The sequence below is a fragment of the Budorcas taxicolor genome, chromosome 11 (assembly GCF_023091745.1).
Source record: "Budorcas taxicolor isolate Tak-1 chromosome 11, Takin1.1, whole genome shotgun sequence".
NCBI lineage: Eukaryota > Metazoa > Chordata > Mammalia > Artiodactyla > Bovidae > Budorcas > Budorcas taxicolor.
Window position 1 is genome coordinate 131,693,450 of NC_068920.1, and position 15,510 is coordinate 131,708,959.

General features: G+C 50.3%; 2 protein-coding genes across 2 annotated transcripts in view; one reads left to right on the top strand and one right to left on the bottom strand.

The window, feature by feature from the left end:
* Positions 1–13,787, top strand: part of IFT172 (intraflagellar transport 172) — a 36,992-nt gene extending 23,205 nt beyond the window's left edge. The window contains exons 23-48 of the mRNA XM_052647756.1: positions 102–180; positions 353–473; positions 650–794; positions 1,989–2,078; positions 2,677–2,774; positions 2,939–3,074; positions 3,164–3,280; positions 3,614–3,756; positions 5,586–5,679; positions 5,841–5,905; positions 6,098–6,278; positions 6,510–6,619; positions 6,739–6,868; positions 9,422–9,520; positions 9,712–9,821; positions 9,948–10,011; positions 10,112–10,198; positions 10,503–10,619; positions 11,179–11,289; positions 11,548–11,667; positions 12,167–12,262; positions 12,460–12,519; positions 12,605–12,703; positions 13,007–13,160; positions 13,361–13,452; positions 13,674–13,787. Coding sequence (XP_052503716.1) covers positions 102–180; positions 353–473; positions 650–794; positions 1,989–2,078; positions 2,677–2,774; positions 2,939–3,074; positions 3,164–3,280; positions 3,614–3,756; positions 5,586–5,679; positions 5,841–5,905; positions 6,098–6,278; positions 6,510–6,619; positions 6,739–6,868; positions 9,422–9,520; positions 9,712–9,821; positions 9,948–10,011; positions 10,112–10,198; positions 10,503–10,619; positions 11,179–11,289; positions 11,548–11,667; positions 12,167–12,262; positions 12,460–12,519; positions 12,605–12,703; positions 13,007–13,160; positions 13,361–13,452; positions 13,674–13,763 — 2,808 coding nt within the window. The 3' untranslated portion in view covers positions 13,764–13,787. The remainder of the gene's footprint in view (positions 1–101; positions 181–352; positions 474–649; positions 795–1,988; positions 2,079–2,676; positions 2,775–2,938; positions 3,075–3,163; positions 3,281–3,613; positions 3,757–5,585; positions 5,680–5,840; positions 5,906–6,097; positions 6,279–6,509; positions 6,620–6,738; positions 6,869–9,421; positions 9,521–9,711; positions 9,822–9,947; positions 10,012–10,111; positions 10,199–10,502; positions 10,620–11,178; positions 11,290–11,547; positions 11,668–12,166; positions 12,263–12,459; positions 12,520–12,604; positions 12,704–13,006; positions 13,161–13,360; positions 13,453–13,673) is intronic.
* A 151-nt stretch (positions 13,788–13,938) lies between these two features.
* On the bottom strand, positions 13,939–15,467 carry KRTCAP3 (keratinocyte associated protein 3). The gene is made up of 7 exons (XM_052649653.1): positions 15,440–15,467; positions 15,113–15,297; positions 14,963–15,022; positions 14,564–14,770; positions 14,313–14,447; positions 14,095–14,208; positions 13,939–13,973 (listed from the first exon to the last, which is right to left on the bottom strand). Exons 1-6 carry the CDS (start codon positions 15,465–15,467, stop codon positions 14,101–14,103), a joined length of 723 nt encoding a protein of 240 aa, XP_052505613.1. The 3' UTR covers positions 13,939–13,973; positions 14,095–14,100.
* Positions 15,468–15,510: the final 43 nt, after the last annotated feature.

Sequence of the window (15,510 nt, forward strand, 5' to 3'; positions counted from 1 at the left end):
AGCCCTCCCTGACCGCTGGCTGAATCCCCTACCTTGCGGGGCTGACAGTTGATTTTTGTGTAGTAGGGGTATCTTTGAAGTAACATGGGATATGTTAACAGGCAGGTGATCTCTTTGAGAAGATTCGAAATCCACAGCGGGCCCTGGAGTGCTACTGTAAAGGCAGCGCATTCATGAAAGGTACTGGCCAGTCGACAGTGTTGTGGACTCCTGCCCTAACAGTCCCCTGACTCCTGCCCTAACATTCCCCGACACCTGGCTTCAGGGATCCCCCTCCCTTGTACTCCACGCCTCACTTCTCTGCCTCACAGTGCCTGAAGCCTGCACTGAGTGCCCTCTCTGTCTCCGGCAGCGGTGGAGCTGGCTCGGTTGGCATTCCCAGTGGAAGTGGTGAGATTAGAAGAGGCATGGGGGGACCACCTGGTGCAGCAGAAGCAGCTCGATGCGGCCATTAATCATTACATCGAAGCCAGGTGTGGTGGTCCAGGGGTGCAGAGGGCATTTGGACATGAGGTGAGAGGTGATGGGACAGGCAAGGGCAGCAAGTCCTCACTAAAACAAGGGAAATCTCCGAATGTGGGTTGGAGTATGCTTGAGGTATCTCTACCTCCATCCATTTTCCTCTTTCCTCATACACCAACTACGCCAGGTGCTCCATTAAGGCAATTGAGGCTGCCCTGGGTGCCCGCCAGTGGAAGAAGGCAATTTATATATTAGATCTGCAGGACCAGAACACTGCATCCAAATACTATCCTCGCGTGGCCCAACACTACGCATCTCTGCAGGAGTATGAGGTGAGGGACAGCCCCTTTCTGCAGCATGAAGCAGTATAGCACAGGAGGACGAGGAGAGAACCCAGAAGAAGGAGTGGGGACCACCTCACTAGATCCTTCTTACTGGGGCCCAACAGTGTCACCACCCTAAATGAGACATACCACCATTTCATTCTGACATGACACAGAACCCTCTCCCAGACATATAAAGCAGGTCTCTAGCATGAGAGATGCTTCAAGAATAACTTCAACATTAGCAGATGCAAACTATTATGTATAGATTGGATAAACTAGGTCCTGTTGTATAGCACAGGGAACTATATTCAATATCCTGTAATAAACCATAATGGAAAAGAATATATATATATATGTGTGTGTGTGTGTGTGTGTGTATATATATATATATATAAAACTGAAGCAGAAGTTAACATTGTAAATTAACTATACCTCAATAAAATTTTTTAAAATTAAAAGAGTATCACCAACATATTTACAGTATAGAATCATCATGGACTGCAAAAACGTGAGGCCATCTTAAGTTCAGTTCAGCCGCTCAGTCGTGTCCAACTCTTTGCCACCTCACGGATTGCAGCATGCCAGGCCTCCCTGTCCATCACCAACTCCCAGAGTTTACTCAGACTCATGTCCACTAAGTCGGTGATGCCATCCAACCATCTCATCTCCTTCTCCTCCTGCCTTCAATCTTTCCTAGCATCAGGGTCTTTTCCAATGAGTCGGTTCTTTGCATCAGGTGGCCAGAGTATTGGAGTTTCAGCATCAGTCCTTCTAATGAATATTCACAACTGATTTCCTTTAGGATTGACTGCTTGGATCTGCTTGCAGTCCAAGGGACTCTCAAGAGTATTCTCCAACATCACGGTTGAAAAGCATCAAAGAAAGTTCAAAAGCTTTCTTTATAGTCCCACTCTCACATCCGTACATGACTCTTGGAAAAACCATAGTTTTGACTAGACAGACCTTTGTTGGCAAAGTAATCTTAAATTCCCACTGTATTGTCCTCATACTGTTTGGGGCTGGTCTTTTATCGAAACAGAAGAAAGCCTGAGACACCTACAGTCACCTTGTCTTCTCTGTGACTGGACGCTAATGGAGTCCCAGGCTCTGCTCCCTCCCAGCTGAGGTTTGCTCTTTCCTCCTCCAGGCTGCTTTCACTCTGTCACTCTGACCTTTTGCCTCTTCCTGTCTCACCTGCAGATTGCGGAAGAGCTCTACGCTAAGGGAGACCGGACGAAAGACGCCATAGACATGTACACCCAGGCTGGCCGCTGGGAGCAAGCCCACAAGGTGGGCAACGGGTGACATTCATGAGAGGAGAATGCCACCTTCATGGTTGTGTTGTCCCTTCCCCTAGTCGCCAATCTCCCCACATCACTGGGCTCCCTGCAAGCCAAAGAAGAGTACCAGAGTACGGTCTGGGTAACTGATGCTTAGCCAAAAGGAAAGGCAAGGATCATGAGAGGCTCTAGTTCCCAAACCTGCGATTCTGAGGAGAGCAGATGGCCTTGGGAGCTGGGAATCTGAAATACCTCTGTTGAAGCTCTAGCCACACTGGTAGCTGTTCTCATTTGTGCTCCTAGAGCCCAGTGGGTGCAGTAGGAGTATATTAGTGGGATCAGGTGCCCCCACCCAGCACAGGGCATCTCTGACCCTCCTGCCTTAGCAGAATGTAGTTATTCTGTTCTTTATGGACTTGGGATCCCTGAGCTGAGTCGGAGAGTGGCAGTAACCGAACTCCTGTGCTTATTGGGAAAGTTCAGAGTTCCTGTGAAAACAAGCTTCCTTGAAGAAACCCCACTTCCACTTCCCTGTCCACTCTGTGTTGCCCTCTGCTTCCCTTGGGAATTAGTGCCTGAGGCTGCCCTGACCCTGTGTGTCTGCACAGCTGGCCATGAAGTGCATGAGACCAGAAGATGTCTCGGTGCTATACATCACTCAGGCTCAGGAGATGGAGAAGCAGGGCAAGTACCGAGAGGCTGAAAGGTGAGCCGTGGCCCCAGGGGAGGTGTAGCGGGATATGGGGCTTGAGGGCTGGGGTCTGCAGATACGTGCCCTCTGCCCAGAAGACAGGGACGGAATCCCTTAGGAATGACTCTCACAGCAGGAATCTGGGTCTAGGAGGCCACAGGTGTTTCTCCTGTTCCCAGGCTATATGTGACTGTGGAAGAGCCTGATCTTGCCATCAGCATGTTCAAAAAGCATAAGTTGTATGATGATATGATCCGCTTAGTAGGGAAGCACCACCCAGATCTCCTCAGCGACACACACCTGCATCTGGGCAAGGTGAGCTCTTCTCCTGCTTCTGCCCATCTTTCCCCCAAAGAGGCTCCATCTGCCCCTCTCCCCATCCTGACTTGCCTCTCCCTCCCCAGGAGCTGGAGGCTGAGGGCCGACTCCAGGAGGCTGAGTATCACTACCTTGAGGCCCAGGAGTGGAAGGCGACAGTGAACATGTACCGGTCCAGTGGGCTTTGGGAAGAGGCTTACCGGGTAAGGTCTACCCTTACTAGGTAGGGATGCACAGGGTCCTTCCATCCTGCTTTCCCACGCTCAAGTAACTGTCTAATTTTAAACTGGTCGTGGGTGTCTTTGAAAAAAGTCCACACCTACACACACAATTTCACATACAATTTTAATGGTTTGTGAACGACCTGAAATCCATCCTTGGACCCTAATCAGGTTAATAGGGCTGAAATTTAGCCCTCTTCCTACTGCTCTGGAGAGGTACCTGATCCTTTTCCAAGCTGAGGTCAAGTCAGAGATGACAAGGGAGCAGCCTTGTACCCCTGTGTTGGAGGGTTGCCACGGGGCTTTGCTTTTCAGGTGGCCAAGGCTCATGGAGGAGCTAATGCCCACAAACACGTGGCCTATCTGTGGGCCAAGAGCCTAGGAGGAGAGGCTGCCGTTAGACTGCTCAATAAGCTGGGACTCCTGGAAGCTGCTATTGACCATGCTGCTGACAACTGGTGAGGCCCCAAGCCTTCTCTCTGGGGGCCCCATCCCAGACAGCCTCTATATAGAGAAAGAAAATTGATGTATAACTGAAAAGCATTTCTAGAGGCTGAAGCAAGAGTGAAGAAATGTGGTAAGGAGAGATCCTTGGAAGAGCTTCATAGAGAGGCAAGAATGAATTAGTAATTCTGCTCCTGTTCCCCTGGGGGCTCAGAAGGGTGTTTAATTTTTGGCTGTTCTAAGGAGAAACGAGGAAAGAGAATAATTTTGAAAGCTAAAATGCTCTAAGCCAGTAATTTACTGCTGAGTAATGTGTGATGTGAGTAAAGTGTGGGTCTCTCCAGTGGCTCAAATGGTAAAGAATCTACCTGCAATACAGGAGACTTGGTCTTGATCCCTGAGTTGGGAAGATTCCCCTGGAGAAGGAAATGGCAACCTACTCTAGTATTCTCGCCTGGAGAATCCCATGGATAGAGGAGCCTGGTGGGCTACAGTCTAAAGGGTCAGAAAGAGCTGAACATGAGTGAGCAACTAAGCACACACACACACAATGGAAATGTGATTCCATTAAATGCAAAATGAGCTTTTCTTTTTTTAAATTAAGTTAAATTATTAATTTTTTGAAGTGTAGTTGATTTACAATATTTGTTTCAGGTGTCCCACATGGTGATTCAATATTTTTTATAGATTATACTCCATTTAAGGTTATTATAAAACATTGGCTGTATTCCCTGTGCTGTGTAATGTATCCTTGTAGTTTATTTATACCAAGTAGTTTGTACTTCTTAATCTCCTATCCCTGTCTTACCCTTCCCCCTTTTCCTCTCCTCACTGATAACTACTGGTTTGTTCTCCATATCTGTGAGTCTGTTTCTGTTTTGTTATATTCATTTGTTTGTTTCGTTTTTTAGATTTCATATATAAGTAATAACCTATAGTATTTGTCTTTATCTGACTTATTTTACTAAGCATAATACCTTTCTGGTCCATCCATGTTGTTGGAAATGGCAAATTTTCATTTTTTATGACTGAGTAATATTCATGTGTGTGTGTGTGTGTGTGTGTGTGTGTGTGTGTGTGTGTGACATCTTCTTTATTAATTTATCTGTTGATGGACACTTGGTTGCTTCCATATCTTGGCTATTGTAAATAATGCTACTATGAACATTGGGGTTCCTGTATCTTTAGTGTTTTTGTTTTCTTCAGCTATATACCCAGGAGTATAATTGTTGGATCTTATGGTAGTTCTGTTTTTCAGTGTTTTGAGGAACCTCCATATTGTTTTCCATAGCGGCTACACCAAATTACATTCCCACCAACATTTCATAAGGGTTCCCTTCTCTACACATCCTCACCAGTATTTGTTATTTGTAGATCTTTTTTGATGCTAGCCATTCTGACAGATGTGAGTTGTCTTCTCCTTGTGGTTTTGACTCGCATTTCTCTGATGATTATTGCTGTTAAGCATCTTTTCATGTTAGCCATCTGTATATCCTCTTTTGGAAAACATCTATTCAAGACTTCTGCCCAAAAGCGAGGTTTTCTTAAGCAAATGTTAAGAACACCAGTAGGAATCCTGCAATGAGTCAAATTGCTATGGGTGGTTTTACTTGTTTCCAGAAGCTTATCTTCCTGCTAGTGCAGATGTGGCTCTGTGGGAGGCGGTGGAAGCACCAGGGTTCCTTCTTGCCTTTTGGTATCGTGCTCTCTGTGCTTCTCTTATCATTTTGTTGATTTTTAAAAATCTGTCCCTTTTCTTCCCCTCAATCCTTGCCCTCTGTTTGTCTTCTTTTATAAAAGGAAATATAGTGTAGACAAACCTTGTTTGCACCTCCCATTTCAGCTCCTTTGAATTTGCTTTTGAACTCTCTCGGCTGGCCCTCAAGCACAAAACCCCTGAGATCCATCTCCGATACGCTATGTACCTGGAGGATGAGGTATAGATGTGGTTCTTCCCCAATACTTTTGACTCTGACCACAGAGCCCTCCTTCCCATGCCCTGGTCCACTGCTGCCAGGCATTCAGACCTCCTGTCTCACGGCTGCCTGGGGTGCCAGTCTCTTCCGCATCGTGTATGGCTGTTTCCCTCTCCCTCTAGGGAAAATTTGAAGAGGCTGAAGCTGAATTTATCAAGGCCGGTAAACCCAAGGAAGCAGTCCTCATGTGAGTTACCCCACAAATCCCCTAATCCTGTCCTCCCAGACTCAGCCCCAGGACCTCTCATTGTCATTTTCACCTTCATCTAAACCTAGTACCAATAACTCTTACCCCCTCTCAGTGACACGGTGGTTTGCCTCTCATCATTGAGGCTTCAGTCCTGTACTCAGCCTTCTCTCTGTCCTCATCTGGGAACAGGTTTGTCCATAACCAGGACTGGGAGGCAGCTCAGCGTGTGGCCGAGGCCCATGACCCTGACAGTGTCGCCGAGGTGCTCGTGGGGCAGGCTCGGGGGGCCTTGGAGGAGAAGGACTTCCAGAAAGCAGAAGGGCTGCTGCTTCGGGCCCAGAGACCAGGCCTGGCCCTCAATTACTATAAGGTGGGGCAGCAGATTCAGGGGAGGAATCCCATGAGGAAGGGTGAGAGGTAGGAGAGCCCATAGTGCACTACACTGAACCCTGGTTTTGAGAAGGTTAACCCTGGGGAAGGGGGAGGAGCAGAGAGAAGGAGGAAAAGAGGTCCAGGGACCCAGGGACCAGTGGGCTATAGTGGTGGGCCTGTGTGCAGTGGGAAGCTGTCATACCATCCTGATACCTGGAAATCTGAGCAGGAGGCTGGACTATGGAGTGATGCTCTGCGGATTTGCAAGGACTACGTGCCCAGCCAGCTGGAGGCACTGCAGGAAGAGTACGAGCGGGAAGCTACCAAGAAGGGGGCCAGGTATGAAGCCAGGGGACCAGGAAATGTTGGCAGGACTGGGGGTGGGTCAGAAGGTGCACACAGGCTCAGCCACACTGCCCCTTCCCCTGTCCTGGTCACAAGGGCTCTCGTCCACACAGGGGCATGGAGGGTCTGGTGGAACAGGCTCGACAGTGGGAACAGGCTGGAGAGTACAGCCGTGCAGTCGACTGCTACCTCAAAGTGCGGGACGCAGGAAGCAGCAGCCTGGTGGAGAAGTGCTGGCTGAAGGTGAGGTGCCACACCCGCTGGGCTCTGCTCCCCGCCTCCGTTCACACCCAGCATTCCTTCTCAGACATTCTTTGTTTTCAGTCAGGTAGCAGGTGTATGCTGAGTTCCTGATGGATGCTAGACCAGAATCTATGAAGGCTATAAAAAGGGATGTAAGACAGAACCGGAGAGACAGCAATTGGGGGAAGGTAGACTAACACGTGGATCAGTTGCTTAATACTGCAAGTTAGTGAAGACAGAAGTTAACTAGTGAAGTTCAAGTAGAGTTCAGAGAAGGGCGAGATCTCCGTGGCCTGGAGGGGTCAGGGAGGCCTTGTGAGGGAAGAGTAGGCCTAGGGCCAGAGTTGGAAGGGCAAATCCAGACCCTGAAACTGGGCCAGATGGAGGCCGTGAGAAAAGCAGAGGCCCCTCCTCCACTCAGTAGCTCCTGAAAAAAAGCCTCTGGCAGATTAAGCCAAGCTAGTATGTTTCATCAATTCTAAGATGGATTCTTAGGGTCTTTGTGATGGGGATACATGTATATATTAATGATGTGCCTCAGGCGCAGGGAAATAGGGTATTAGAAGTAATGAAGGGTTGAGACTGATCAGTCCCTGAATAAAATGTTTCTGTGCAGATGCCCCTGCAGAATTTCCCAAAGGTTGTGAGGCCTTGTCATTGAATAGCCCCTTGAAGTTAGAGGGGAAGGAAGTAGAAAGACTGAGGTTGGTTTTGAGAGTTTAGCAAGTTTTATCAGGTATTAAGCATCTGCAAGCTGGAATTAAGATTGCTGGGAGAAATATCAATAACCTCAGATATACAGATGACACCACCCTTATGGCAGAAAGCGAATAAGAACTAAACATCCTCTTGATGAAAGTGAAAGAAGAGAGTGAAAAAGGTGGCTAACACTCAACATTCAGAAAACTAAGATCATGGCTTCCGGTCCCATCACTTCATGGCAAATATATGGGGAAACAATGGAAACAGTGACAGACTTTATTTTGGGGGGCTCCAAAATCACTGCAGCCATGAAATTAAAAGATGCTTGCTCCTTAGAAGAAAAGCTGTGACCAACCTAGACAGGATATTAAAAAGCAGAGACATTACTTTGCCAACAAAGGTCCATCTAGTCAAAGCTGTGGTTTTCCTAGTAGTCATGTATGGATGTGAGAGTTGGACTATAAAGAAAGCTTTTGAACTTTGATGCTTTTGAACTGTGGTGTTGGAGAAGACTCTTGAGAGTCCCTTGGACTGCAAGGAGATCCAAGCAGTCAATCCTAAAGGAAATCAGTCATGAATATTCATTGGAAGGACTGATGCTGAAGCTGAAACTCCAATACTTTGGCCACCAGATGTGAAGAACTGACTCATTTGAAAAGACCCTGATGCTGGGAAAGATTGAAGGCGGGAGGAGAAAGGGATGACAGAGGATGAGATGGTTGGATGGCATCACTGACTCAATGTATATGAGTTTGAGCAAGCTCCGGGAGTTGGTGAAGGACAGGGAAGCCTGGCATGCTGCAGTCCATGGGGTCACAAAGAGTCGGACATGACTGAGCAACTGAACTGAACTGAAGCATCTGCTGTACCTTACTCTAGGGAATTGTTAACCCAGGTGTGTGCATGACTATACCTTCTTTAGGTTAGTCACAGGGTGGGCTTTCTGGGTGGGAGCACTTAAGCCTTGAAGGGTTTGGCAGGTAAAGAAGAAAGGCAAGAACAGGTCCACTCTGTGGAAGTTAATATCTGGTGAGGATATCAGCATCACAGCATAAACAGAGTGAGCTCATGGAACAGTTGGATTTGTAGAATTACTGAGTTTTATGGTTGAAAGGGGTCTCCAAAGTCATCTAAACCAACACCGTCCAGTAGAAATACAATGCAGGTCACAAAGATCTAAGTCATATATGTAATTTTAAAATTTTCTAGTAGCCACACTCAAATAAGTGTAAAGAAAAAGGTGAAAATAATTATATTCTGCTTAACCTATTATACCAAAACTATTATCAATATTTCAACGCAAAATCAATATAAAAATCTATCAAGGTAGTCTACATTCCTTTTTTCATACTAAGTCTTTGAAATATGTAAGGTTACAGCACATCTCAGGACTAGCCACATGTGACTCATGGCTGCTGTTCTGGGCAGTACAAATCTAGACCAACCATCACTCTGATGGGTGAAGAAGCTGAAACTCAGAAATGCCCAACAGAAATAGTTGCAGAATGTCCTGGGCTCCTGCTTTAGGGGTTTTTTCCCTACACCATGCTACCAGGATTCTGTTTGTGACAAAGACCTTGAGAAACCAGTTTGTGAAAGGTGACAGAACCAAATGCAGTGCTCTCAGGCAGCAGTGAGTGTCTGAAAGAGGAAGAGCTGAGAGGAACAGATAGGTCCTCCGATGGTCATGGAAAAGCTCTGATGGACCATGAGGCAGGATTTGCCCCAGAGGGTGGAAGGTGAGGGAGAAGGCAAGAAAGTTGGCATCTGGAGGCAAAAATAGAGCTGGTCGAGGACCCCTGGGCAGTATGTGTCTCTCTGCCCACTACCATCTTCTGCTCAACCACTCAGGCAGCTGAACTCTCCATCAAGTTTCTACCTCCTCCACGCAGTCTGGAAGTAGTTCGGGCAGTGGGACCCCAGCTGATTGGAATTGGAAAGCCCAGCGCAGTAAGTAGGATGCTGGAACTGACAGAAATAGATTCCACAGAGATGGGCAGAAGCTGTGTGAAGTCGGGGTTGGGGGGCGGGGGTCTCCTGGAAGGCTCGGCATGCATTTCTGTTTCCCCAGAGTTCCCAGAAGGGAGATGAGGGAAGGAGAGGAGAGAGACATCTCCAGTCTCAGATTTTCCCCTGTGTAGGCTGCAGAGCTCTATCTGAACCTGGACCTCATCAAGGAAGCAATCGATGCTTTCATTGAGGGTGAGGAATGGAACAAGGCCAAGCGTGTAGCTAAGGAGCTAGATCCCCGGTAAGCTCATGACCCCTTCTCACTAGAAATTCTTTTACTTCCTTTTGTAAAGACTAGGAGGAAGTTCTTATGGGAAGGGTGTGCTTCTGGGGCTTTGATGTGCAAACTTTCTCCATGCCTTCACAGGTATGAAGACTATGTGGACCAGTGTTATAAACAGTTCCTCAAGAGCCAGGGCAAAGTGGACTCGGTGAGACTGGCAGAGGCAGCAGGAGGCGAGCACAGGGAGGCTCAGAGACTCTTTCCCTCTTCTTCCCTCGTGTAACTCTGGCTTTTTAACTGGCCCATAGCTAGTGGGTGTGGACGTGGTGGCTGCTTTGGACCTCTATGTGGAGCAGGGCCAGTGGGACAAGTGCATTGAAACAGCCACCAAGCAGGTACTGTTCCCTTCCTCCCACACCAGCCCCTCTGGGTATTTCCTCTGACTCCCCACCTGTCCCGGAGAGTGTCTCTCTCTCTTCCTCCAAAGCCCAAACCCCAAAGATCCCTAATCAGCATCAGAGAGCTCAGTCTTCACGCTCTGACATCAGGTCAGAGCAGGCATGCACATGCCCTTCGCCTCCTAAACAAATCCATGGCCTCAAGTCAGGACCCCACCCCCAGGGACTCAAGTTACGACCCCACCCACACAGCCTGGTCTGACCCCAACCTCCCCCTGCTTTTCCTGCACCCCTCAAACAGAACTACAAGATTCTGCACAAATACGTGGCATTGTATGCAACTCACCTGATCCGGGAGGGTGGCTATGCCCAGGCACTGGCCCTGTACGTGCAGCATGGAGCCCCTGCTAACCCACAGGTACCAGCCTGCTCCTCAGGGTGAATGTTTCCCCAAAGAAATTTTTACCTTCTCCTCGACAACTGCTTACCCAACTCAGGATCTGTCTTCTCAAAGAATTCCTTTGTTAGAGAGCATCGTGGCCAGAGACTCCGCCTAGGCTCTTCTGAACTGTACAGCCTCTCTGGAGGATTTACCCTCTGAAGGCTAACACAGGGAACAGTCTTTCAGAGCTGAGCCCTGTACACACCTCGAGGGCCTGACTAACTTCCTCCAGAGTGTGAATACCCCTCTCCTGTCTGAGCATCACAGCTTTCCGGGTGTTATGCTGTTAACACCATGACTGTGCATTCACAGTCACACATCTGCCCACACCCACAGAGCACCAGTTAGGAAGAAATGGGTGTTTTCTTACCCTCCTTCTTTCTCTTCCCTGAAAAACAGCACTTTCTCCAGCAGCATCCCATAGCTCCTCCACATGCCATTTCCAGCCCAGTTTTCCTCTTTAGCCCCACTTCCCCTGACTTTCTCTTGCAGTTGTATTCCTCTCGCTCAGCTCCCCTTCCCCTTCCGCCTCCAGAACTTCAACATCTACAAAAGGATCTTCACTGACATGGTGAGCTCTCCTGGGACCAACAGTGCTGAGGCCTATCACAGCTGGGCTGACCTCCGGGACGTCCTCTTTAACCTGGTAAGGAAGCCAGGCAGGCAGCAGAGTGGGAGGGCTGCTCGGGCCACCTGGCCCTGCCCTTGTCTCTCCCTTCACACCCAGTCTCCTTCACCCTCGAGCTCTACCTTCCTCCAGGCAGCCGTCCATTGACCACTCTTGGCACTCCTCTGACCCACCCTCAGTCTCTACCTTCCTCTGTCCAGACGGCTGGCTGTTGACCACTCTGGCCCTGACACTCCTCTGACCCCCGACCCAGGCTGTGTGCTCTTCCCACTCTAGTGTGAAAACCTGGTGAAGTCCAGTGAGGCCAACTCTCCAGCCCACGAGGAGTTCGAGACCATGCTGTTGATTGCTCATTACTATGCCACCCGCTCTGCAGCCCAGAGCGTCAAAGAGCTGGTGAGATGGAGCAGGGAGGGGCACTCAGCTTCACATGTGTGAAGCTGAATGAATGCAAGTTCAGGACAGTGTCAAGCTTGGCCCACTTCTAGTCTCTCTTCCATTCAAAGAAATCTTTAGCCCTTGCTGAGATGGTTTCCTGTCTGTATCCCTTTGACCTTCTTAGGGCTCTGTGCTCACACAGCTCCAGCCTCCTTATGCTCAAACATTCCAATTCCATGATTTCTGCATTGACCTCTTATAATAGATATGTACTTTTAGCTTATTTATGGTACTATATTGAGTTACTGTAGTTGGATGATGGAATTCTAGAGGTGGGAGGAAATAACCTAGGCCCAGTTCTCTTGTGCAGATGAAAAAAACTCAGACCATGACCCAGAGCAATTTAATATTGATTGTTGATCTTCTGATTCTATGGCTGCTTTAGTTATAAGATCATTGGTCTGGTAGCTCAGTCACTATAGTGCCAGAATCATAATGCTTTAACTTTAATTCACAGGAAACTGTAGCTGCCAGGCTTTCTGTTTCACTCTTGCGCCACACCCAACTACTACCTGCAGATAAGGCCTTCTATGAAGCAGGCATTGCTGCCAAGGTGAGCAATGGGGCCAACCAAGGGTGGGGCCGAGGAGAGAAGGAAGTAAAAGTTGGAAGGTAGACTGTCCCAGCTGCTCAAGTTAGAGCAGAGCTGCGTGTGGGGCCGATGTCGTGGAGGATACCATTTTCCTCCATCTTCCTGGATTCTAGCCCCTGCATCCTGGAAAAGCAACTGACAACATTTCTCTGTTGCAGGCAGTTGGCTGGGAGAACATGGCCTTCATCTTCCTCAACCGCTTTTTGGATCTGACTGACGTGAGTAGGGCAGTTGTGCCCAGAAGTTGCAAGGTTTGGCCTGTCACAAGCTGTGCCCATCTCATGGCTGCCCGCTCTGCCACAGGCAATTGAAGAAGGGACCCTGGACGCCCTTGACCACTCTGACTTTCAGGACACAGACATTCCCTTTGAGGTGCCACTCCCAGCCAAGCAGCATGTCCCGGTAAGGGCACAGAAACAGGAGGCCTCACGAGCATGACTGCACTGGAAGGGAGGACACTCTTAAGGATGGTCCTCCCAACACTCTCATGGCATCAGACAGCAATGTCTTTGGAGGGGCCCCAGCCCTCACTATTCCTTCAGTGAGAGTAGAAGCAGAGGAGAAAGCTAAGGCTGAGATTGGCCGCCAACGCAAGGAGTTTCATTCATGGGTGAAAGATGGTACATGGGATGACAGCTTAGCAAACCCCTTCCTTACCACCCTCCACTTGCCCTGCACCGTGTGAAGCTGCTCTGTCCTTCCCAGGAGGCTCAGCGAGAAGAGGTTCGAGACTGGGTTCTCACAGTCTCAATGGACCAGCGGCTGGAGCAGGTTCTACCTCGGGATGAGCGTGGGGCCTACGAGGCTTCCCTGGTGGCGGCCAGCACTGGGGTTCGGGCCCTGCCCTGCCTCATTACAGGTACAGAACCCTAGAGCACCATATTCTGTGCTGGGTGGAAAGGAGGGGGAAACCGCAGGATCAAGAAACTGTTTCACTGTGATTCAGTAAAGGATGCAGAAGACAAGAACATCCAACTTTCTACCCCTCACTTGCTCTTTGTTATTGCCTCTCAATCCCCTCACACTCCAATCATCTTTTTCTCTCCCTCCAACCCCCAGGATACCCCATTCTGAGGAACAAAATTGAATTTAAGCGGCCAGGGAAGGCAGCTAACAAGAAGAACTGGAACAAGTTCCTTATGGCTATCAAGGTTAGAGAGGAAGGCTTGAGGGATGAGGGCAGGGAGAACACTGAAGACCAACCAGCACCAACCACTGGGGTGGTGTGTGTGGGTTTGGGGGGTGGACTGTCAAGAAGGCAGGTGCAGGCCTCACAGCCTGCTCCTCACACTGAGATGGAGCTGGTTTTCCTTCTACTGGGAATGTTCTTCCCAGTACTGCTGAGTCCCTCTCCTGCTCTGTTTGCTCACAGACCTCCCACAGCCCCATGTGCCAAGATGTGCTGAAGTTCATCAGTCAGTGGTGCGGGGGGCTGCCCAGCACCAGCTTTTCTTTCCAGTAATTGGGAGAGTTAGTAGGTTCCATCCTTCATTAAAGTCTTGTAAGTAACCGAGACCACTGTATTCTTTGAACAAGGTCACCCTCAACACTAGCCCAGCACCCCTTTCCCCCAAAAGGAAACACAGTCGAGCAGAAGAGACGTCCTTTTATTACAGCTGTTACTATATAAACACATCCTAGGGGTCAGTGGACGGAGCCTTTGGACCTGCACCTGCTTGACAGAAGGGAGAGCCTGGTCAGAGGGCCAGCAGCACAGCAAGGGACTCAACCCAGTTCGAGGCGTGCTCCCTACCACTGCCCTTTCCCAGGCCACAGTCCTCTTGGCCCATTACCTGGCCCTAAACCCAACTTTTCTGTGAGGTCCGGATTTCTTGCGTTTGGTCCAGTAGCTGCACATTTTCCTGCCATTTACGTTTAGGAAATTCAAGCTCTGTCAGCTCCTCCAGCTACAGAAGAGGGCGGGGTCAGTGCTCCAGCCCTCAGTTGTATAATACAGCGTCTCTTCAAGACAATGTGTGTTGAATGAACCCTTCCTGTTCATTTTCCTTACCTGTTCCTGTAGCCCATCCTTCCTACAGGGCCCTACCCCACGCAGGGTGAGCGCAGCCACACAGCAGTAACCAGAGAGAGCAGCCTCGGCTGCAGACATGAACACAGAAGGGATCCAGAGAGCCAAGGCTGTGTCCTAAAAGGTGAAGGAAGGGCGGGAGACAAGGAGAGGAAGCCAGGCAGGAGTGGCAAGTGCGGGCAGGACCCAGGCTCTGTGGACTGCAAAAAGGCTGGGGAGAGAACTGGACTCACATAGATTTTCGTGGGGTCAAAGGGGCAGTCAGCATGTCCAGACCCCTGGTCCAGCGGTACCAAAGGATCCAGCAGTCCTGGGTGGCAGTCAGCAATAAGACGGCGGCCGCCATTGGCCACAGTGAGGGACACAGCGAGGAGGAGGCCCAGGGAGCAGGCAGCAGACAAGAGAAGGTTCACTAGCGCTAGCGCCAGCAGGGCCCAGTGCTGGCAGGGGCAGGAGGTCAGGGTGAGCGGCCTGGGCGGTGGCTGCCTCGCCCACTGACCAGACACCTTGGTTACTCTTATTTGGGGCTCCCTCTCCCACTAAAGACGAAGCTGAATCAGGACCCCCCACCACCACCACCCTCCCCGCTTCCCTGCCACCAGGCCTCCTCCTTAAAGCTCCAGAAATCTCACCAGTCGTGGGCGAAAAAGATTCCTGGACGCCAAAAGGGCCACAAGTCCCAAGGAAACGCTCTGGAAGAAACGAAACCTGAAGCCCGAGCCGCTCGGCGGCCCACACCGGCCGCGCCCCGGCCCCGGCTCGCCCCGCCCCGCCGCGCTCACCAGCAGCCCTGAGCCCACGGAGATGACATTGGCGGTGGTGTACTCCGGGGTGACGGCGCCGCGGGGGTTGGCCACGTGCCGCAGGACGGTGCCGTGCAGCACGGCCCCCAGCAGCAGGTTCACGTGGCCCACCAGGATCAGCGCCAGGCCCACCCGCATGAGCCGCCGGGGGCCCCGGGCCGCGTCTGCAAGGAACGGGCGAGGGGCGGGCTGGGCCGGCTGAGGAGCCGGCGGCCCCGCACGGCCACCCCAGGTCGGCCACTGGCCCGGGGACGGGTCCAGGGTGGGCCCTCGGGGGAAAACAAGACCGGAGGGGCCGGAAATTACCGAAAGCGCAGAGGTGGCGGCACTTCATCCGGTCCGTCGGCGCTCGCCGCAGGGCAGCTCTTACCTGCCGG

Excerpts from the sequence above, each read along its gene's own strand:
- KRTCAP3 (XM_052649653.1), bottom strand. The coding sequence starts at position 15,467 with ATGAAGTGCCGCCACCTCTGCGCTTTCG. Across the intron at positions 15,023-15,112 it reads CCGTGGGCTCAGGGCTGCTG|AGCGTTTCCTTGGGACTTGT; the intron begins GTGAGCGCGGCG and ends CGTTTCTTCCAG. Across the intron at positions 14,209-14,312 it reads AGGATGGGCTACAGGAACAG|CTGGAGGAGCTGACAGAGCT; the intron begins GTAAGGAAAATG and ends CCTCTTCTGTAG.